The 24555-nt window shown below is 38.9% G+C and overlaps 1 protein-coding gene across 4 annotated transcripts in view; it reads left to right on the top strand.

Moving 5' to 3' along the window:
- LOC146474350 (uncharacterized) overlaps positions 1-24555 on the top strand; it is a 46829-nt gene that overhangs the window by 14288 nt on the left and 7986 nt on the right. The window contains exons 1-12 of one of the 4 annotated variants that reach the window (XM_085117195.1): positions 6958-7127; positions 13631-13742; positions 15962-16145; positions 16790-16943; positions 19164-19351; positions 19745-19894; positions 20462-20612; positions 21217-21522; positions 21792-22085; positions 22294-22578; positions 23386-23435; positions 24179-24420. In XM_085117195.1, the coding sequence (XP_084973321.1) occupies positions 7061-7127; positions 13631-13742; positions 15962-16145; positions 16790-16943; positions 19164-19351; positions 19745-19894; positions 20462-20612; positions 21217-21522; positions 21792-22085; positions 22294-22578; positions 23386-23435; positions 24179-24420 (2183 nt within the window). In that variant the 5' untranslated portion in view covers positions 6958-7060. Of the gene's footprint in view, positions 1-6957; positions 7128-12371; positions 12999-13424; positions 13514-13630; positions 13743-15961; positions 16146-16789; positions 16944-19163; positions 19352-19744; positions 19895-20461; positions 20613-21216; positions 21523-21791; positions 22086-22293; positions 22579-23385; positions 23436-24178; positions 24421-24555 lie in introns of those variants that run through there. The other 3 variants (XM_085117194.1, XM_085117196.1, XM_085117197.1) reach the window with 3 other exon arrangements.

Genomic DNA, 24555 nt, shown 5'->3' with positions numbered 1-24555 from the left:
GCCTCTAAGGCGACAGTAGCAAAAAAGGAAAATTCTAACATTAGAAGTCGAGAAAGCATGAAAATAGAAAATCTAATATCCCCTAAACTGGGTGATATAGGAGTACAGTAGCTCTAACTTACAAATTCTAATCTAGAACGGTGGAGAGAATAGACTAAGGGAATTGACCAACCACGATTAGGACGAAAGCCAGAAAAAAACTTGCCACAAAAAAAAAACCCCGTGGGTGAAAAAAAAAATAAAAAAAATAAAAATAATAATAATGTAATAATAATAATAATAATAATAATAATAATAATAATAATAATCATCATCATAATAATCATCATCATCATCATCATCATCATCATCATCATCATCATTATCATCATCATCATCATCTTTATACAGGGAGCCCACATCACGAAAGTGATATTCAGTGGGGCCCTGTAAAATGATATGGCTACAGGAAATCTGGATAGGAACTCATGCTCCAGTGATTGGTAGCCCATCCTACGAAGGCTTTACGATTGTTCGGTGAATATGAGCTGACTGAAAACGAAAAGAAAAAATAAACAGAGACGTTGCTTTCTACCCATAATACGCCAACTCAGTGAACGTTTCGGGGAACACCGCAGATATATTCTGAATCATCATCAACTAATCAACCCTACTCCTGTCTCACTACATTTCAACCAACCTGGCCACTCAATCAACGACGTCCACCTAATCCCGCTTGAACTTATACCCAGCAAACGTGACTCAGTTAGAAAGGCTCACGAACATTTAATCAACAAAGCTAAAACATTGCACCCTCTTGGTATAAATAGACGTGACGAAACACGCCAATGACATGTCTCACACTTGTAACTTAGTCCTAAACAACCAATCATTGTCACGCATTTTATATTTTAAATCTTCATTTGTAACGATCCTTTTATATTTTTCACTTATCTTTTTCGTTCAGCCCCCGAGGAAGGTTTGTATTGCAAACCGAAATATCGGGCAAAAATTTGTTTTTTCAAACAAATATATTTCAGTTATTCTAGCCTCTGTTGTTTATTCTTACAAGCTGGTCACCCCCGCCGTTGGGATCAGTCTGCCGTCAGTATTTCACAATGCACCGACCTGGAACCCAGGCCGGGTTACAAGTATCTCGTGCCGACAAAATATCTATTTCAGCCTTCTTCGCAAGATTCATTCGTCACAAATAATATTTATTCTTCGGCATCTCCGTCTACCCAAACGATCCCACAGTACAACCCCTTACTCCTCCAGTACCGTCAATCTTGTCACAGTTTCTGGAATTGACTAAACGCACGCTTCCTCTTCACTGCACTGCTCATTCTCTTCTCTGTTGGTCTTTCTTTTCTGCAATTGTCTTTTTTGTCCATGACAGATCCAAGCCGGTTGATTTTCCTATTTTGCTTTGTTTGTGTGAAGATGTGCAGAATCATGTACCTGAGTAACAAAGAGAAGCGATTTGGGGGATAAAATCGGCTACTTTATGAACAATGCTTCACGTGGAGCGGAAGGATTACATATAAGAGAACGACGCGAAAAACTTACGACGTGAGTATAAGAGCCGCATACTTGAATAAATAATGCAAAAAGGGAGCAAGGCTGAGTGTACGGTAAGGGAAATATATTATCTGATTCCAATATTTCGAAAGGCTCTGTTTTGACTTATTTGTTGTACAATTTGTAGCTGATTAGATAGGATCCGGTGCTTTTATTTTGTCGCGGTGGTCCTTATTAAAATAGTTACAGTTTTTTACTGAATATCTGAATAAGTGCAAATACTGATTGGTTTCTCAGCGCTCCATCAACCTCAAGTCAAGCAAGTTCTTTAATTAGATATGTCTTATCCAACCTTCAAATCTGCAATACACACTCATGATCTCATGTTGCTCTGGGAAACCAATTTGCAAGTTTGTTTGGGGGTAACCGTCTCATACCTGAAGTTCGCGTACATGAAGCGGTGAGTCATGGTTAAGGTTGTGGAAAGATAAATTTTGGATGCTTCAAATCTCTATTTTCGTTTAAAAATAAAATAAGATCAAATATATTCATTTTCTCACGCGGTATGAAAGCCATACCGATCAAAGCCAGATCAAAGAAGCTTCAGTGGTAAGTCTCTGAATCATTTTTCAGACCAAATTAACGTTCAAGAAACATACCATTTGGGGCGGCACATACCTATTTAGCTCATATGGGTTAAATAAGTCTCTGATAGAAATAAGCGGGAATAGGAACAAAAAGTTCCATTCGAGCATTTCGTAAATCTCGTGCTTAAAAACAAAACTGAATTGTCTCGGGAAAATGTTTGCTTTCTGTGAACTTGTTCTTTTCCAAAGGGTCACGTGGTAGTGAGCTGCTGTGACTGGTTTTGGATACTTGACGACTCTAGACACGGGAAGATTTTGTCATTTATCTTTTTCTCTAGCCTGGCAGTACTAGGTTCAGTGCGACCTCCTAATCGCCCGCAATATAACTAAATTGAATGTTGCAACGGAGTATCCCCCAACAGCGATAAGGTAATTTGATTTTTGTTTGCTAACCAAGAAAACAATGTCGAAAAACCTCAAGAGCATGTACATAATTTAAGAGGTTTGGTGCATCTACTGGCTCTACATGAGGTGCTCAGAAGTGCGCAAACTGCCACACTTGAAACCACGGATTGCCCCTGGCAAAGAAACAAATACCGCCAAAGTGTGTTTCAGAACCTATGGAATGTTTATAAAGAAACACCAGTTATTTTATATTTTTAGGAGGGGTTTGAATTTTTTTGGTATTTACTCCAAAAAAGGCCATTTCCAGTTGTAAGTTGTTGGTTTTTTATTACATTTTTTTTTGGGAGGGGGGACAGCCCACTTTGGTTCTGAACCTTCATACGTACTTCATCTCGCCGGCTACGCTCATCATAAAAAACGTGCTTTTCATTCCACCTTTCCGTGCTTTGCTTGGTAACTGCTCAAGAGCTTGGAATGTACTACCATCCCAAATCAGGATCTATTTTCGTTTCGCTTGGTAAACCATTATATTCCGGCCACGGGAAATGCGAAACGAAAAACTAGCGACCAAAAAAGAAGAAATAAGAACGCTACTAGTTTTAAATTTCAATCTTATTAAAAAATCCAAAAATTTAGCAAAATAAAGAGACTGGCCCACAGGTAGCGAGAGCTAATCTAGGCGGGCCAGACTTACAACTGTTTCAGGATAAGATTAATATTATTACAGTTGTTACAACCAAAGACAGGACAAATAGAATTTAGGGGAGGTAGGGAAATCACGAGTAACACACAAACACAAAAAAACGAAACCAAAAAAAGTCGAAAAATTAACGAAAAACAAAAATTAACGCTGCTAATATTAGGCCTGGTCAATATTTTTTTTAATTATGACTTGTTTATATGAGCTCAGTTGTGTTTAAAAGTTATATCTAATATCTAATTAGCAACTTAGTATTTTAATTGATCTCCTTGTAAGGTGCCTTTGATCTCAGGAGTATGGGCGCTTTGCATGTATTTTATTGTTATTGTCGTCGTCATCATCATCATCATCATCAGTATTATTAGCAGGGGGGAAGGGGGTGCGAAGGCCTCTTTCGCGTTTTGAGTGAAACAGTCATATCAATTGTCAACTCCGTGTATGCTACACGAAATGACCAGAAGCCGTTCTGTTACAGCACAGTAAATGAACCACTTTACGCTTTTTATTTATTTTTTTTTTATTATTTTTCCTTTTTTTTACATTTTACTTTAGTCTTAAAAAATTTTTGTGCACCGAAAAAGAGGCATGTTTGATGTTACGTTCTGGGCCGTCGGAATGATTGGGTCTTTTTTGGTCGTAAAATTTGGTCTCCATCAATAAACCAAACTGATTGCAGGGCTGACACTACGGCAAAGGGCTTATTTATTTGGGCCAATATTTCAATTAGTACCACTAGTCTCCTTCAGGGCCAGAGTTGCTAGACTAGTTGTACTTGTTGAAATATTGGCCCAAAACAGGAGCCCATGAAATGGGTAATGGGCTCCTGCCCAAAAAAATTGCCCTTTACCGTAGTGTCAGCCCTGCAATCAGTTTGGTTTATTTACACGGGAAGTGACGTCTGGTACGCCAAGAGACAAGAGATCCGGCAACGAAACGTATTCAGAACAGTTTATTTGTGCGTCGTATGGTCCCCTGCATTCAAACGTTTCGTGAATACCCTTACCCACCATGCCTCCCCCCCCCCCCCCCTGCCCTCCCCCGCACCTCATTCCGAAAACATTTTTCGCGGTTCTCCTCTGGTTCTCGAACTTTCCTTAAAACAAACTAAAATTTTGCGTGTCAAGGAAATTGCTGGCCTTCAAATCTTCAGTATTTCCGCCGGCCATAAGAGAAAAATAACATACTCGGCGACCCTTGGTCAGTTAAATACGATTAGAGTTTTCAGGGTTTAGAAGTGTACAGATAACTGGTGCAGTTAAAAAAGTTTATGCAGCTACATTGCAATACCTCAGGTCGATTGGATCTTTTTGACAAAATAACCTAAGGCCACAATCCTCACTTCTCTGAAGGCTAACAGCTATTTTAGCTCAGACAAGGTCCTTTAGATTTTTTGGCGGCGTGACCTGGAATCTGCCATCAAGCAAATGCTATTGTCAGTTTACATCGTCTTACAATTTCTCATCCCTTCCTAGATGAATTAATCCTAATGGATTTGACAAAGCGTCGCCAAGAAAAATATAATTGTGCTGTGATTCAACCAAAGATTAATTGTAATGATGAATCAAAGCTAAAATGTTGGTCTAAAAGAGCTTGAGTCAGGACTATTACCAATGGTAAGTGTACAGTACTGTAACATGAATTTTTACCGTAGCAAATGTTATCCTTTTGCTCGTATTTCGCAAGCTTGTCGAGTGCCGGAGGATAAGTTTTTGACGCAACTATTACTTGGTTTTCCGGAAACCACTGTAGCGTTCATGATTTCTCGATACCGTTTGTGGAGTAATTTTTGCCTGATGTTGTAATTGAGAAAGTTAGTTATTCTTAGTAACACGAAATATGCAAGTAAGCAGTAATATTGAAAAGGCAATTTTCTGAACTTTGACCCAACAAATTGTAACCAAGCTGCCTAAAACATTTCCCGTCAGCAAGCGTCTGGCAGTCGGGCTGTTTGTGCTTTTTTCGCTGGTTGAACGCGTCCCAATATCAGCGCGGCCAGAAAGCGTTTCATTGAAGTCTTTGTTTGGGCATGCGCACAAACCATGGTGGTTTGGGCAAAATTCAAACCTAAAGTAATTTTTATCAACAATTCAGTCCATATCTATACATGACATTACCTATCTAAATTATTAAAACTCATAACATCATTTTTTGGAACAACATATTTTGTCCGCAGTTCATGAATTGGTAAAAATATACAGCTATTGGTCTACAAATAACTGTGTCGAATTTTTGAATTTGTATCTAGATTTTTGAAGAGACTATATTTTTCACTGTATATGTTGTTTTATTGAATAATTTTGAACGTAATTTGTCTTAAAGTTTACAGGAGAATAGAAAATGAAGTTTATTTTCAACTTCATTTGACTGGCAAAAATAACATAGTCTTAGGTTTTCGGGTGTCTTTGGTATACTGTGTCTGCCTGTTTCAACATTTCCTCATCGAAATTTATTTATGGCTATCCTGCGACGAAGATTTGTAATCATGTGTAAGAAATCATCTCACCCGTGGTATCGTTCTTAAAGGCAGTATAAAAATTCAATTTTCTATTTGTTCTGAAGAAGTCTTAATTGATGTTCGATAAAAGCATTGCGGATTCATTGTTGGATTGTTTGATGTGGGAAATAAAGGTTTTTTTCGTTTTCATCGCGTTATATAACGAGACTCATTTCATTGGCTTTTACGTCTTGAAAGTGGTCGCTTTTAAATCCCGGTTTATAAAATCAATATAAGGAAATAAATGGTCACTAACAAGATGTTGTATACAGTATGTGGTAAGCTGTTCTGTCATTACCCCACCCCTCCACTGCTCAGTTGTCTTTTTCTCTTTCCTTTACACCTGTTTTTCTTTGTTTTCTGAGAGTGTTTTATCTGAGCTTTCCGCCAAAAAAATCCACGGAGAGCCCCTCAAAACCGCGGTACTACGTATGCTCTGCGAGGTATGTTGTTGACCTGTCTCTACATTTCCCTTGCCTGCGGAAATACCCTTTCAACGTGGGCCCCGGATTGCAATCTTGACGAAAGATGTCCGGAGGTGTGCCCTTCTGGATAGCATTATGGTTACGCCACATTCACTCTTTGATGGTCTCGTGTGGGTTTGGAAAGCGAGTTATCACGTTCGTGATTCTCTTAAAGATAGCAGGAAAACTTGTTTTAATACATTTGTTAATGAGGTAATAATCAAAGTAAATTTGTTTCGCCCAAAAGCTCTATCGTAGGGCTGAAAGTTGCAAGATCGCTTTGCCGATAGCCTGGATTCTGTGGATTCCTTGATCTTTTAGAGAAAACCACATCGCGTGCGGGTCTTCAGGAAAACGCAAGGAAGCAAATGCTGCAAACAATCCCTTCTTTTTTTCCAACATAAGACCTGTTTCCTTTAAATTTAATAGTACTGCAAATTTATCTGCCACTTGTATCTTTCGTTGTGTATTTTAAAATTCATAAATTTCCCTCGGGTGATTGATGATTTGACCTATCACTAAACGCATGTGCAGACCGTCTGGTTTTCAGTGCCCGCTATCTCAGGTATTTTTCGGAGCGCTTTCCAAGTTAAAAGCAAGCTCTGGACTTGTTAAACGCTTTAGCAGGTTTCAGTGGCAGACATAAACCTCTTGAAGAACAAAAATATTGTTGGTTTGTGGATTTCGGCCGATTTGGGGGATTATGATATTCGATATGATGTTTGCATTTGAGCCTATGTCACTTCCACGCGAATGTCAATCAAATCGAGAAATAAAATAACGATTAGGAGATTGAAATACAATAGCTGTCTTGTATGCGTCTTTGTGTGAGGCGCATGTCTTGGAATTGTACAACTTGAAAATAATTGCCGCCGTTCAAAGGCACAGTTTTAAACCGTAACTCTGAGTAATGGGGAAGAATTCATTCTTATTTTGGGGATTTCTTTTGTGTTCGTGGATGAGAGGTACTTGGTCAGGTAAGATGTGTATTATGCTGTGTTTGACGTGCCATTGTAAGCTCAGGCTCACATTTCTGAGGAAACTCAGAACTGCTTTCAACTGGTATTTTGCGTTCATTTGTATGAGCCTTTGCATTCAGAGGCGTCAGTCGTAGGATATTTGATGCTAAAAGTTTTCATTTGTCATATGAATGCGTTATATACGCTACTGCATGGCGATAAATCGCAAACCTTAATCTCATTGTCCACCATAGCTTTCTATTATCTCTTCAGTGGCGTTTGCGATGCCGCTCATCATCTGTGACAATATTTGTCCACTGTATCTATAACTCAGTTTATTACAACGTGAACACTGGATACAACTGAAATAATACTTATCTCTCAGGAGACGACCGACAGATTGGATGAAAAATTTCCCTTCTTCCAGTGTGTTTTGCTTTGCGTTTTGCTGTTTCCACATCTGTTGTCGGGCTTCGCCCTGACACCGAACACTAGTGTTTATTTAACAATTCGACTTCTGGAATCACGGATTTCAGAAAGATCAAAAGCTTGCGATTTTTATCTTTTCTAATGTATTTTATACAAGAGGATGAATTTTTAAAGGTGAACGCTTTCCTGCTCTCTTTTATCCTCCTTTGTTTCTATAATTAGACCTGATGTCGGGTCATCAAGTGAACATGCAGATGCAGTTAAAGTTCATCGTTTAATATTTCAGTTCTACTCAGTGAGTAGCTGTTGTTTCTAGAAAAAAATGTCTATTTGGCGGCACAAAATGGTCTTTGTTTCATCCAGAGTAAAGTTTCCAATGTATTTACTAGATAAGTCTATTTTCCGAAGAGCTTTCTTTCCCACAGCCGTCCAAAAGTCTTTTCCAATATTTACCATCGCGTCATTAGAGAATTAGAAATGTAACCAACATTACGATTGTTTGTTTCGTCCGGCGTGTTTTTATGTGGGTGAACTAATTTGTTTCAGATCCTTAGTAATTGGGTCTCACTTTCAAACCGGTAATTTAAAGACAAAATACTCTCTGAGTAGCGGTTAAAGGAAATTTAGCGCCACCAGTAAAATTATCAACAAACAACATTGTGATTCAATTGTCAATTTACAGCAAAATCTGAAAGTCGAAGAATCGCCGACCTGTAACAGTGCAAAATATAAAAGAAACACTATACAATTGACAAGTTGCAGAATTCTAGAAAACCCTTTCCATCTTGAAGTACAGATTTGACAAATGTCCTTGTTCCGGGGTGGTACAATAACACACAAACGTGGAGATGTATTAGATTGTGAGGAATAGAAGAGTTGATTTTTTGTTGAACTTAAGGAAAAAACCCGAAAATATAAATGTAATTTTTCTGCAGAAATGTAAGGGGCGTTATTTTCTCAGAAATCGCGAAAAAAAGAAAAAAATAGGATTCGCGAATCAGTGCTTATCAAAATGGTATTCAGTGCCGCTTTATGTCATTGCGCGGATTCTTTGAAAAAGCTTTTCGGAATATACAATTTCAGAATTAGTACAATGTCATTTTTTGCTAATTATTTGTTGATTTATTTTTGTTCGCTCGCAACGTAATTTGTAAGGTTTCATTCAGAACATGCTAAATTATCGCGTGAACCAGATTTTGACCTGTAAGCTAAGAATACCGGCGCTCCGAAAGGGAAGACAGAAAATTTGAAACGCGAGAAAAATTTGCTAAGACGTCATGGTCATATTTAATTCCATGCACTCAGACAGTTGTCGCACTTTTGTAGGAAATAAAATAGCTTACATCGACTATTTTGGTTTACAAGTGAAATTCAAACTGTCTTTCTTCGTCAAACAGTCTTACAATTCTTATTTTACTGTTGACGCACCCATTTTAATTGGTAGTTAATTAAGCACAGAACCCAGAATACAAAGGAAATAATCCAATTAGTTTCAAAGGCTATGTTCCCCCATTCAATTATATTTCTCATCAGAGACGGATAGGATTAAAAAATAATAATAATATAGGCTTTAAAATAATTTTAGTTTGGGTACATTATCAGACAGCTTTGGCAGTTTTTTTTTTTTAATACATGGGTACATAATTTATTTTGTCATTTATCTATAATGTTTATTCAGCCGCCATAACTATTTTAACTGTCAGCAAAGTGAAGCCTTTTTGTCTGTTTTGTTGTTCTCCAAGTGGGTCTTCATTTGGAAAGACAAATGACAGAAATGCACTGAGGGTAACGTCCCTTCCACTGTTGATTATTCACTATGTATGGCTCTATAAACTATTCAACCTCTGAATGAAACATCTGATAGATCAGATACTTAGATGTTTTGAAAAAGGATATTTGGGAGTGGGTTTTAAGTCCACTGCACCGCAACTTCGCTAAATATTTTGACTTACAATTCCCTAGTTGATGGATAAAATATTTGTATAGTTGACATAAAATATTTTATCATAAATAAAAGAATTAAAGTACCAACAAATGCTGCTCTCTATAAACTCATGGGAATCTGTCTGTATTTAAACTAAAACAAAAAGCACACAAATAGATAAATAAATATAATGCATATAGCTCTTGCTAATGAATCCAGCTTTCCATATTTTACCTCTGATTTATGTCTGCTTTCTGAAGAGTAGGAATCACCAGTTTCTCTGCAGCAAGGGATCTTAATTATGAAGGTGGTTTTGTTTCAAATATTAGGTTAGCTAGCTGTTAATAAGCACTACAAGCATTTTGGCATCCATTTTGTCATAATTGAGGTACAGGATCTAGAAAGGCTTAAAATGATAATTGCATGGTGTCATCTGTCAAAATATGCACTTACAAAGCTGATTCAGTCCCATATTGTGAGTAGCACCTGTACAATGCTTATTTATTAGGATGTGTATCAAAAACTATTTCACAGATCAATAGCACTATGTTTTTATTTTCTGTTTCATAAAATTTGCATACTTTAAACTTGCTAAACCTCTAACACAATGACATCCAAAGTGTTGCGTTTTCACATGACACAGTGATAAAAACAAGACTGTATTGATTAAACATTAATTTCTGGATAAGCACCATGGCCAAATAATTCCTTTTAACAGTACTGTTTACAAAATTTTACAGTTTGGTGCCGTATTATATTTCAGCTTAGTCATATTGGGTTTACAATTTTCCTGGAATATTTCTGAGCATCCTTATGGCTCCATTCCACACTCATATGCTTTATGTGTTGGCCCTAATTTATAAAAAAAACCCTTCCATGCAAAATTGCAGGAAAACCAGACAATCAAAATGGGTGAGAATGGAGGAGGGGAATGGTTACCATCCACAACACTTTTGTTTGTGAGCATTTGGAAACTGTAAACTTCTTGGTCAAACCAGCTCTGTTCATGCAGTATGATTTGTGTTTTGTCTTGTACAACCCTGCAAACTTTTCAGCCAGTGTATAAGGATAATACCAGTATATCTGTAAAGGATAGTGAATGCTGTAGGGAATTACTTGCAATCGGTATTATTACAGTTAACTTGCATCCAAAAGGTCGATCCTAGGGAATGGTAGGGAATGGTTAATTGATCACTGGATTTGTGGGAAAATCTGGAGGTTAATAGCTGGTTACAATGTAAGAAGTGGTTGGAAAACACTATTGTCTGTGAGCCTGTGGCCCAATTGAAAAATTTATGCTTTAGAGAAAATCTTGACAAAAAGTCTGTACACGAAAAAAAAAAAAAAACATTGCAGAGCAATGGAAAAGTAGCAAATTTCAATCCTGATGGCTATTTATCATTCTCACAAGGATTGATGTAAATGCCTGTGTTAATGCTCCAGTGCGATGGGTTAGGGGTTTTTGAGTTTCAGTTCTTTCTGTCTTTCTTTTTTCCCAAGGGGTGGGAGATATTAATGACTTTCCATATGCGGAAATGTTTTTCTGCTAAACTCAAGTATAGAGACTACCAAATAGTTGTTGTTGTTGTTGTTGTTGTTGTTATTATTATTACTATTATTTTTTTTGATACAATAATAACATTAAGAATGAAATGATGTTACATTTTTGTAGTTCATAATACCTGTGCTGGTTGTGGTTTGGGCAGAGCCTCTGTAGCAGGTTGAATATTCTGATTCTGTAACTGAATACTTTAATCTACGTCCATTGCCATCAATGTAGGATTTTTCTTTAAATAACGGAAGACACCAATTAGATGCAGTTGACATACTAGATCCTTTCCTTTTTTGATTGTTGATTTTCGAGCTAAACGACCGAGAAAGTGCAAAACCGTAATCCAGTAAGTCGCCTCCAAATCGCGTTAAGAACTTTGTCCCAGGACCGGCGGCCCCCAGGGAGCTTTAAATTCTTCACAAAGGAGAAAACGGAAATCCATTATGTGGAAACACAACAGCTTATCATTGTGGATATGTAAAAAAAATAAAATCTTAGATCGCGAAAACTCGTTTTTTTTTTTTTTAATTGAATCGCCATATTACGTTTGACGTGGACTGCCCTACTGCCGGAGCGACATAGCAGGCGGGCCAGTTTACGTACGAATTCTCTTGTGGGAAGAAAGGCAAATAAATTTAATCATAAAATTAATAATGAGTCACTCTCTTAAATTTCCTGAATACTTTACTCTTCGGTTTTCAATATTGTCTAACTATTACGTTTACGGAAGTCCTGTTACTGAGTGAAGTGCATCCATTTGCGTTTGCCATTTAAAAACCGTCACGGAGAACGCAACATGTCAGTCAAACCAAGGGATTCTACAACTTCAAAAATTTCGTAGGTTGAAACAGCCGACGGAGTTGACCTCCGAAAATTTAAAGCGACCGAGAAAATGAAGCTCCCGAGAATTAAAATGTCCAAAAATCTATCGACTGAAAATGGAACGTGAACTCTGTTTGTCCTCTAAAGATTGAAGTTATATATGACTGCTCCGCTCAGCTTCTTGGCTTTGCTGACTACTGTTCAGGTCGCTTACTGCACTTTTGTTTATTGTCAGGATAGCAGATGCAAGAATATTTTAGAGCAAATTTTAGTTGCAATCAATAAATTTCTAATTTAAAGAGAGAGAGAGAGAGAGAGAGAGAGAGCTTAAAAGAGAGCAGTATTCTTGTTTGGTCCGTCATCCCACGATCACGAGCCGATGCTTGTGACATCCTATGTCTCAAAACATTCAGGGATGGAAAAGCAAACATACCAATGATGTCATCACAGCTTGCATCACGTACCGCATTCTAAAATGAATACAAAACCAAAAACATGAAGATTTTTACCCTTCTACTTCTTAATGTTGTCTCGTTCTTTTGGTTAGAAAGGACAAGTTGGTTTAAGAATTTCTCGCTAATTACTCCAAGGCCATAAAAAACAGGGTGCGCGTAAAATACCGGATGAGATGAGCTCGCGGGCAGTCGCCATGTCTGTACAAACGGAAAAGGTTTATTTGACAAGATTAGTGAATGAAACCATCAAAACTACAATACTTTGGCATACTTTTGATACTTGATGAGTCATGTCACCGAGATCGTTCACGATAAATCTTCAAATTTCTCTCAATGCCTTATCTTTTTTGACAGATAAGTTTGTTCATACGCCATGAACGAACCTTTTGTTGTCGTAAATGAAAAACTCTGATCTAATTTCGCGTGTTTATCTTTCACCTTCATCCTAAGATTGACCCGTTGTCCTATTCAAAACCTGAATTAACATTTCAATGATCAAACGTAGTATTTTCACACCCTATGTTTGTATTTTCCGGTAAAAGATTATTAAAATTAAATTCCTCTTTTGCATTGATACAAAGAATTTCCAATATGATTTAAGTGGCTAGACTGGACTTAGCTGAAAAGCAGACACATGTGTTCATTTTCTTGTGTTACAATGACCCGATTCGCTTTCTCTGTTTTGATATGTATCGCACAATGTTACGGTAAGTTAAAATTCTACTTAGCTTACACTCAAACTACACTATTCTTTTGAGATCGTTATGCTATTAATTCATCAAGCAGGCGGACTGGGAGTTTTTATCTTCAGTTCAATCCATTTCTACTGTCTCCAGTTTTGAAAGTGAAATCTGAGAGGGAGGGTGTTAAATGTTTTACTAGTTTATCTCAGGATTATTCCTTGGTCGGTTGTCGTTCTCCGTTTCATATTTGCTTTGTTGGTACATCACGTCCTGAGCTCGATTAGTTTCTCAATTTTCATGTCTTTACTGCGCGGATAATCTCATGTAAATAAAACGACTGGAAATATCATTCGTTTAAAGCGTTTTCCGAAATAAAAGGAAATATTATATCGTAAGTTAAATGTTGCGATCTAGCCGGCTAATTTACCTTGTATAGGTCTTTGGCTGATCTGTATTAAGACAACTAGTAATCAGTCTTCTCTGACGGATTGTTCAGAGAGAAGTGAAACACGCATATCAGCTGGTTGCTTCACTGCGAGGTAAAAAGGCACTGATCATAGTTTAAAAACAGTTATTTCTGTTTGGTAAATCAGGCAAAACTTGATGTTGTTTAATTTTTGTTTCATCGAAAGAAAAAAATGTCTTTATTTTCGCAGGGTGCACTCGAGCTCTGGGGATGGAGAGTGGTTACATCAAGGGGAAACAAATCACAGCTTCCTCCGAAACATCGGCGTACTTTGGGCCGTCTTTTGCAAGATTATACGACGGGTGAGATTAACAAACTTATCCCCTCAGAACAACCTCGAGGATACAATTTATATGGTGCGGGAAGGTGTGCTATGGGGATCTATTCGTAAGATTCAATCTGGTGTTGTTTTGTGGAGCGAAAACAGGAAAAAAGCGAACAAACGCGTGCCCCAAGATCGCCTATTGCAGTTTACGTTCACAAACGGCCGTCATTAAGACAAGATGAAAAGTGTTTTGTTTTGCTAAAAGACGTTACTGACCTTGTTCTCAAATTTGAAAAGTTTGAATGCAGCGAAGTGTGAATTTAAAATTTTCGTGATGACAGGAACTGTTTGAAAAGTCGAGGGGGGAGTCCAGAAAATTCTAGATGATTTCGGTTTCAAATGATTTTGTACGCAACTTATGAATATAGAAGCGGTGGGATTTTGCTCTTGCCTTTTTAGAGGATTTTTACTGTCGAATTTATCCCGGGTTTTTGCTGAACTGTAGAGCCGATCGGTTGAACAGACGAAATTTACTGGCAACCCCCACAGACAGGCTGTTTCGCTCAAATCACGAGCGTATTCCGCATGAAATTAATTTTGGCATTTTTCTCTAATCCTTTAGTAAACACCACAAAACCCAAACCGTGAATTGACAAAATAAAATGTAATATATTAAAATTCCCTCACGGGCTCTCCTGGTGAAGCTGTAGAGGTAATCAAGGTTTATTCTAAAAATATTAAACTTAAACACAGAAAGTAGGGGCAGCGTTATTGAATATGGAGCATACTTTAATTAACAATTATTCCACGAGCGCGCGTTGGGTATCAGATGATGGATATACGCGCCTCGTTGGCTAAAATCATCTCATATCCAACAAGCGCAAGTGGAATAATTGTTTTATTAAAAACAATCAAGAAATATTGCTAGATCTTACTGATTTCGCTGTGAGAGAAGAACCAGCAGACAATTTAATGGCCGTCATTTCTCGGCCATGGTATAATGGCTCGTGTACCATGGCTGCTAAGCTAATCAAATCCCTCGAATTGCATTATACAATGATTCAGTTTTTAATAATATGGAATATGAAGATACATGGACTTCTACAAAACCTTGGCGTCACCGTTTTATTAACTGATGCCTTTAATTCTCATGACTTGGTAAAAGTCGCGAAAATCTTCCAACACTTGACGGCTCAATATCAGTAGATACAATTTTACCGATATTTAGCCGAGTGAGGCCTCCATGCTCGTAAGAAAAACCTGTCAAGTAAAGTATAAAACGTACATTACAAAAAAATATAGGATAGTTTTATTAAAATGAACAAAAATATTCGTTCTATTATTACTGCCCTATATTTTTGTTCTAACACCCGAGCCAGTAGCCGGCTTCCATTTCCCTTTGGTGGAATAATATATGACAGGTTTAATTTTTGAGATCTGTTAGAATAACGGAATTAGAAAAAAAAATTAGAACACGTGCTGCCACATATTGGGGTAATTTTGTTCATGGTATGAAAAGCGCGGTAAAACGCGAGCGACGAAAATACGATTGGTTTTGGTTTGGATTCCCGGCCCATTGGTTGAGAAATTTGGCGCGAGTTTTTTTAACCAATCACAGAGCGTAGTAATGCAAAACCAAAGCAAACGCGGAATTACTTTCGACATTCAATTGACAAACACTCTATGTCGCAAACATTTTGGTTCAAGTAGACGTTCTGAGAACAAAATCAGCTCTGTTGCGACATAAACTGTAAACTTCAACGATAATAAAAGATATAATTTGCGTTATTTATACGCGGCCACATTTCCGCATCCTGACAACAGAAGTTTCTCGTCGTCCCAAGAGAAAGAAAACAGAAACGACAAAAAAACTGAAGGAGAAAACAAAAACAACAAATAGAAAGCTCTGTTAGCAGGCAGGGTTACGGACATGGTACTCATTTCGATGGACATCTGTTAGGAAGGACCAAGTGTCCTGAGTGATTCGATGAAAAACTAGCGTTTTCTTAAGTGTAATGCCATCTAAAAAGAGTAAAGTAAGGTCAGCTAGGATTTTCGGAAAGCCACCTACAGCTCGTTTATTCAGGGGTTTGGGCTCTGTTGCAAAGACCTCCTGCGAATTAAAAATTTAGCTAAAGAATCTGAAAAGATAAAACTAAAAAGCCCCTTTAAACGATCTTGAAAAATGTTCCAGTTGGATGGCCCTGGTAATTGGTCCCTGTGTAAATAACGGAAGATTCTACTTTGTTATTTCAGGCGTGGCTGGTGTGCGGCCGATAATGATCGGAACCCATATCTCCAGATAGACCTCCTTACTCCTCACACCATCACTAAAGTGGCAACACAAGGAGCTCGAACCATCAGCATCGAAAAATACAGCTTGTCCTTTAGTTATGACGGCAGTAGATGGTTCAATTACACAGTTAACGGAAAACTAAAGGTACGTTTTGCATATCTGATCTGTTACTGAAATATTTCTTATTTGTATGGTTTTAGATGTTATGTATTAATTTGTGTGGGGGTTTACCAGATTGTCATTGTCCTTATTGTCATAAAATTCGCCCGGATAACAAGGCTTGGGTACTCAAAACAAACGCATGCATGCTGTTTCGGTACGAATTCGCAATCACTCGGGTGATATACAACCCTTGGAATTTTCATCCGTCTGTAAAAGGGTACTGTTACGGAGATTTTACTGTACTTTAGTCAAAATAATTCTTAGATATTTAAATAAGAACCTCCTCTCTAAAATGAAACTGCTCTCTGAGCACCGGGAGGAAAATACGAATTTCTCCGAGCAACAACAAACTATGATCAGTTTTTAGCGATTTCTCCAAAATACACAAGAGGAACTTGCAATAATTGTCCACTTTTTTCAAGTTGCAATCCATTTCCATCCTAGCCATCCGCAGGTGAAGATGAATGACTCCAGTAGAGTTAATGTTAACAAAACTGACCCATTATTTTAAAGTTTCCATTGATATAGTTTTGTTGTTTTTGACCATTCAAAGGGACACTACAAATAAATCACATTGCCCCTTTAAGTAAGGCAGTAGTATAGTAAATATTACTTGTTGTCTCCAGATGTTTACAGGAAATAGGAACCCCGCTCGGACAGCCAAAAAGAATCTGACAACGCCACTGACTGCGCGGGTTTTTCGTATTCATCCCATAACAATGGACAAAGATGTTTCCCCGTGCGGTAGGGTTGAGCTGTATGGCTGTCAACCATCTGAAGGTATGTACCAGCGAATAAAGGCTCTATAATGTCACTAGAGTATCGTACCAGGGGAATACCCAAGGTTAGGTCCAAAAGCTGCTTATTGCTTGTTAACTTGGTGGCAAGTAACTTCAAACGCGACCAACCTCGTTCCTAAAGAGAGGTCCCTGGGAACGATGTTGAACGCGACCAAGATTCAGTGTACAAGTAACATGTCAGAACACATTCTGCACCATCATCAGTCTGATAGAAACAAAGTAAACAAGGTGATAATAAAGGAAATTTTTCACAGTAGAAATAATTCCAAAAGCACTAAACAAAGAGAGGCTTCAGAAAGGAAAAGGTGTCATTGTCCGCTGGTTGAGAAATTGCTCAAGGTGCTCGAAGTGGAATAGTTTGTTTTATAGAAAAGAAGGTTTCAAACTGTGAAGTATTACCTACTGTATCAGTGCTACAGGTGGAGTGACAATTCAAACCTTGGTAGCATTAGCAGTGTCGTTTTAATCGCTTTCATTTCACTGACGATTTTACAGCCGTTTCAATGTCACGTGCATAGCGACTATCTTCCCCGACATTTAATTTCACTAGGCGTAAGTCTTAAATGTAACCACAACCGATTTATATACGGCTGAAATAGTGGGTGATTAAGATGGGTTTATTTATGACTAAAATAACGTGGAAGCTATCAAGAAGTCAATCCGAATTGCGAACAAAGCGGCCGGATTCTATCGGAAGTCACGGACCTCCAACCAAGCACTGCAAGCCTTGACACCTCTCTTCAGCCAGTTGAGGTCACACATTTTAGTTTATTTGTCGTATGTTTTGCCAGTAGCCGGAAAAATTTCCAGCTGTTTACCTAGCATGTCGAAAGATAGTCGCTATTCTTTACCGCACACGCAACACTGAAATGGCTGTTAGTTGGAGAAAATTATAGCTTGAACGAAAACGCGGGACATTCATGTGACAGGAATACACATTGATTGCCAAGGTCGCTCTCCTACTCGGAGTAACTTAAGGCCATAAATCAACGGAAAAACACGAGGATATGAACTTACAGTACGGCCCGAGAAAACGTGGTTAGTAAGAGGTATTTATTATATCTCTGAGGTTTATCGGGCGCACGGGAAAAGAAACTAAAAAAAGGTTTAGCGAACCGTACAGTTAAGAATTGGTTCATGCTTAGCGTGCGTATATCGAATTATGGTTGCACGCGGGAAGTTTGGACAGCAGGAGAGAAGCGTACGCCTCGAGGAACTCTTACGCTTCTCTCGTGCTCTCCAAACTTCCCTAGTGCATCCATAACTCGATATATGCACAGCTAAAAGCATGAACCAATTCTTTTATAACATAGTGGAAATAAAGTAAATGATCCCTGGAAAACATGTTTATTACAAAATTCTCTAAATGTGCTGTACAAAACACGAAGGTGAAAGTGGTGTCTGATATCGGTTTAATCTTAACCTTTCATTAAACTTTGACAATTTCTTATAAATATACATTTCTTTATGGTGCCGTCTCTCTCTAAAACGTAATTTTATAACGTAGCGGCGCGGGCATGCTTAAGAATTGGTTCATGCTTAGCGTGCGTACATATCGAGTTATGGATGCACACTGGAAGTTTGGAAAGCACGAGAGAAGCGTAAGAGTACGCCTCGAGCATCTCTAGCTTCTTGAGTGCTCTCCAAACTTCCCAAGTGCATTCAACTCGATATACGCACAGCTCAAAGCATGAACCAATTCTTTTATAACATAGTGAAAATAAAGTAAATGATTCCTGGAAAACAGGTTTTGTTCCTGATTAATTACAAAATTCTCTGGTTCTCGTATCGGTTTAATCTTAACGTTTCATTAAGCCTTAATCTTTTATAAATATAGATTTTTTTTATGGTGTTGTCTCTCTGTAAAAGTTTTTTTAATAACACAGCGTGCGCGTGCTTCCCCATCTGACTTGCACACGTCATCGGATGGACGTACGGCCGTGCGTACGTTGAGAAATGCACCATGATGACGCCAATAGGAATTAGATTAGGATGCACGCGCGCTATGTTATAATTTCCCATCTAACTTGCACACGTCATCTGATGGACGCACGGCCGTGCGTTTGTTGAGAAAAGTACCATGATGACGCCAATAGGAATTAGATTAGGAAGCATGCACGCTATGTTATAATGAAATACGGCCCGCAAAACTGACCAATCACACCACGCGTAATAACTGAGAGATATAATAAATTAACAGATTGCAACACACCAGTGGGTGTAGAGGACCGCAGGATCACCAACCAGCAGATGGTGGCGTCATCTCACTTTAATCAACATTACGCCTATAATGGACGGCTCAACAACAAACTCAGCAAAGACAGCGCAGGGAGACCAGTATGGGGAGGATGGTGTACTGATAAAGATGATAAAAATCAGTACTTACAGGTAAATCTACGGTTAGGAATATCTGCTGGGGACGGAGGCGGTCTGTAACTTTTGACAAACACTAGAAACGTCACTTGGAATTTCGGTCACGGCGCAGGTAAAATACCCTATACTACCTTCCTCATTTGTAAAATATGCTTTGAAGGTTTGATTGAATGCTTGAATTCTCAAGGACGTTGCTGCGCGTACATTCTGCGCATCTTAGAATGGTCCGGGGTCTCAGTCTCTTCCCCAGAGCCCGCGCGCGTTTTAGGCCAGCGGAGGCCATATGTCCACGATGACCAAAAGAAACGCAGCCTCTAAGAACGAGATTGGATACGAAGATGCCTGATCAAAAAACTGATCGCACTTGAAAAACTGAAAAGTATATTTTTTTTTCTCTGTATGGTTCAGATCGATCTTGGACGAGTGCGGTCGGTTTCTGGTGTAGCTACCCAGGGTTACATGATGCAAATGTTTGTGTCTCAATATAAGCTAAACTACAGTACTGACGGAACGACATGGCAGTCTTACCGAGAGAACGGCCCCGACAGTGGAACGAAGGTAGGATGAAAATGACAAGAATGGCATCAAACTAATGCTTCGGAAATTTTGAGGGAATCCAAACTAAATGATAGCAGGTCAAACGATAGCGCTAGTTAAGATCACGTAAACTCATTGGGCCGGCAGTTCAGACGGACGGGAGTTTAACAAAAACGTGCTCTAAACCAATGTGAATCTGGCTAACCCCTGTAGTTAAAATGTTTCAGGCTTTTTCAAGTTTACTGTAAACAGTGTCCAAAAGGAATGTAGCAGTGACTACTCACACATTTTTCTACTTACTGCTTACTTATCTACTTACATTCATCTGCTTTCTTATCAGTACTTGTCTTACACCATTTTCCAAGTTAGACTTCGGCCCTTTGTTGGTTGATATTACGACTATAGATGAAGCAATACCACGGATTACTGTGGACACATTTATGTGAACTCAGTGCATATTTTTTGGTTAAAATTTATCAAACTAAAAGTAATGAATGACAAAAGAAATTAAATTTGTTATTAATGAAGTAAAAACAAAATAATCAATACACGTGACTCTCTAAACATGGACATTTGTTCCGTCTTCAGATATTTCAAGGAAACTGGGACAATGACACCGTAATCAGGAAGATGTTTCCTCGCAGAATATTTGCACGTTTTATTCGCTTCAATCCAGTCTCGTACACGGGTGGTTACATTTGTATGCGAGTTGAGATTTATGAATGCTTGCCTACTGAAGGTAAGGATATCTTAAAGCAAACCAAGCTATTATGCTTTAGAGTGGAACACGGGTGATCTATTGAGACTACTGGAATGTGTTTAATAGACTGTACAGTCGAGCCTCCCGTAAACGGACATCCTTGGGGCCAGAAAAAAGTGTCCGCTTAAGAGAGGTGTCCGCTTATAGGAGGATAAATATGTAGTGTTTGTATGCAGCTGAGAACATGACCAAGTGTCCGCTTACGAGAGGTGTCCGCCTACGGGAGGTGTCCGTTAGCGGAGGTTCGACTGTATTTGTATTCTCTCGAGTGAACTACAACCAACTGCTTGTAGAATATTAATCAGTGCCGGAAACTTCTCCGAATGGCTATGGTCTCGAACGATATATTTGAATTGCTTTGATTTAAAAGGGGATACCCTCGATAGGGATAACCTCTGGTATCTCCTGTTTATGGTATCGATGTTTACATTGATCAGATTGATTGAATTGGTATCGGTGAAATCCAAGAGGGTGCCGTACCACGTGATCAAACAGATGAGCTGATGACATTTCTTCACCGTTTGTAGACTTTCGTTATTTGCTAAGTTTTGTAGAATTTATACTTTAACATTTAACTTTGTAGGGAGTGTACCACGAGTGAGTCCTCCAAGTGGAAAAGTTGAGCTAAACCGTACGAGCTCTGTAAACTTGACATGCTTTGTAAATGGTCAAGCTGGAGTCCACATAGAATGGTACAAAAACAGAAGGCGTATTCCCACACCGCTCCTGTCACACGTCCAGCGCATTAGATATGGAAATGGAAGCGTGAAAAGCGTGCTAACATTGAATCAAGTCAAATACAAGGACAGAGGTTCCATTATATCCTGTTCGGCTTGGTACCCGACACTAGCCATCAATTCCACACGGAATATTCTGCTGCTTGTACACGGTAAGCAGAGCGTCAAGGACACTCACACATTTTCGTGAAGCGTCACTCGACATTACAACTAAACATTCCCCGATTAAGAAGCAGATTGTCCTACCATGCTTTATACTTTAGAGAGGGTTCGAAGTGAAAGGCAAAAAGGTTCAGTTGTGTTGTTTAAGGATCATTCTAGAGGTGTTGGCCTTATAACGTTTCTTTAGAGAGAGGTCCTTAATTGCTTACGATGGATTTTCAGAACTACGTATTTACTTTCTTGAATCATTCGTTCCCAGCTCCTCGCCCTGTTATTATTGTAACTGATGTGCAGTCCAGGCAAGTACTACTTCATGTAACAGATCCGACGCCTGCAGACACTCTTCAGTACATGGTGCGTTACAAAACAGACACAGGACACTCACCCTGGCTCATAAACAAGCGGAACAAGACAAGTCCGGGTGGCGACGCGAGGATAACGTTATATGGCGTACATCCTTACACGTCCTACACGGTGGAGGTCGCTTCTTATTATAAAGATGGAGATGTTGGCCCATACAGTGTGAACAAACATTTTAAAACAAAACAAGCAGGTAAGATGGCTGCCTTTTGTCCATTGTGCAAACATGTGTTACTTACATGTTGGTTATATTGTGGACGAGCTAAACTTACGAATGAAGAGAAGTGTCAGGTGGAATTTACACAATTAACTCTTTACCTCCAAAAACAAGTCCCATAATGTATTTTTGGACTTTCAGTTTGTTGTTAATGCCATGCCATTCCTTGTTTGTTTGTTTGTAGCTCCAAGTGGAGCGCCCCGTGATGTCTTGGTAATACCGCGCGGAAAAAACACCATCAGAGTTTCATGGTCCATTCCCAGTGCTAAAGACTGCAATGGAAAAATTACTCAGTACGAGATTGTGGTCTATGAACAGGGTGGCATAACGCGGACCTACCTGAGCGGGGAGAAGACTCTGTCAAAGGACGTTAGCGGTCTGAAAGCTAATCAACGATTTTATATAGGAGTACGGGCCTACACAAAGGTGGGGCCTGGGCCCTACAGCAGCAACCACAGTTACTCAACAGGTAATGGCAGCTATAAACCATTGCAGGAGAATTTTCAAAGCAGTTTGAGAAACCAGGGCCCAGTTGTTCAAAGCCCGATTAAGCTAATCCTGGATTAACAAGAACTTTGGTTCGAGTTTAATAACACATCAATAAAGATTTTTCAAAAAGATTTTTGTCCCTTAGTTTTGACGTTGACTTTTCTTTGCCACTAGCTTAACATTAGAGTTTAGAAACAATTTTAACGAGTGAGCAGAAAACCTCGGTTAACTTTTAATCGTGGATTAAATTTAATCGGCTTTCGAACAACCGGCCCAGGAGTAGAAAGCGAAAGCACAGGAAGCCCATCCGCACCTTGAGAGCAGTGCACCTGGCGTGCTGTAGCTACGCATTTTGCGCACCGGCGTATTTGCCTGGCAAAATATCAAAATTTGGATGGAAATGCAACAAATTCTTCAAATTCTAGTAACTGGAAAAAAGTGTTTCCGGGTGTTTCTTATGGCTATTTGTAAATTTCTTGGGCTTATTTAAAAAGATTTGAATTGATGTAAGCCTTGCGACAAATTCTCACTACTCCTTATAGGAAACCCAGTGAATTCCAGTTAAGTAGTTCAATTTCCAAACAGATTCTACCAGTGTAATCTTCTGTATAAGACGTCCCTATAGTTATATTCTGGATTTCGAAATCCAGTTTTCATTGCTGAAAAATCACCGCGATGTGCGACTTCTGCGTTTCTCGATCGGCATAGGACTGTCGACTAATGGCGGCGTCCTTGCAGTTACTTAGCCAGATGAGTCATGTATTGTTCAATTTTTGTTTAATATCAGAAATCAGCCAAGAGTCACAAATAACGCAGGCTCTGGACAAACTTAACAAGGTAAGGAGGCGCTCGTAGTACCCAACCGTGGGGTAGGAACTTCGTGCTTCATTGTCCGTTACTGACCCCTGATTGCTAAGTTATTTTATGTCTGTTTTAGGGCTTCTTTAAAAAGGAGCGGGTTTTGAGGAAGGGGATGGGGAATAGGCTCCCACACAGTCGTTTTGGGGGACTCGTATAACCTCCTCCCGTTAAAAGACTGCGTGGGAGGCTAAATGGGAGAGGGCATTTTGGCTTTTTGTTTTTAAATAACTGATGGTTTTTGTTTAAATCTCAGCCCCTGGACCCGGCGATTGTTAAACGTGGGCATTTTTTAAACTTGATTTAATATCATTTATACTTTTATTCCACTGATTTATTCGCACAGTTGAACCAAACCAGAATTGTTAACGTGACCACGATACTCCTGTACATGCCTTTTAGTGTTAATATTAAATGAACCATAATGAACAGTCTGAAATGTCTTCAAAAGAAATTCTTTAATGACCTCTAGGGAAAAGTACGACGAACGTTACAATTCAAAGACGGAAGTAATTTAACGAAAACCAACGTTGTATAACAAGTTAAGGTTTACGCTGAAGCAATCAGCTTCATAAGGTGAAGTTCAAATAAATACCGGAACATTGTGATAACGCCCTAACGACCGTGTTCGCCAGGCGTTTAAACTAAAAATACGTCATACTGGCTTTACTCACCACTGTGGACTCCTGTAAAGGCAGAAATTAAGTCAGCATTCTTTTCAGGTTCCAGTGACGCATGCTAACGCGCTCAAAGTTATGAAGGAAGTCCGAAATATCACTTCCAAGCCATCAAAATTGTTGCAAAAGGACCTGACAATCACGGCAAACATCCTGGACAATGTGGTCAAAACAAACGTCACTTCCGCCGACGTGGGAGATCAGATGTTATACACCTTAACTCACGTGATGAAAGCTAAGCCCGAAGTGTTAGACGATGCACAGAAAAAGAACAACAGATCTGCGAAGTAAGTACTGATAAATGATTTCTACGCCATTCGTAATACAGATTGACTTCAGAAACTACGAAATAAGACAGAACTGCTTTAGATAAGACAACCTGTCGGCCTTAAAGTAAACCATGATTATTGTGTTTTTCACAG

This window comes from Pavona decussata, unplaced genomic scaffold, assembly GCF_977016875.1.
Source record: "Pavona decussata unplaced genomic scaffold, jaPavDecu1.1 SCAFFOLD_90, whole genome shotgun sequence".
Taxonomy (NCBI): domain Eukaryota; kingdom Metazoa; phylum Cnidaria; class Anthozoa; order Scleractinia; family Agariciidae; genus Pavona; species Pavona decussata.
The sequence above is the reverse complement of the archived record's forward strand: the minus strand, read 5'-3'. Positions and strand labels throughout refer to the sequence as shown.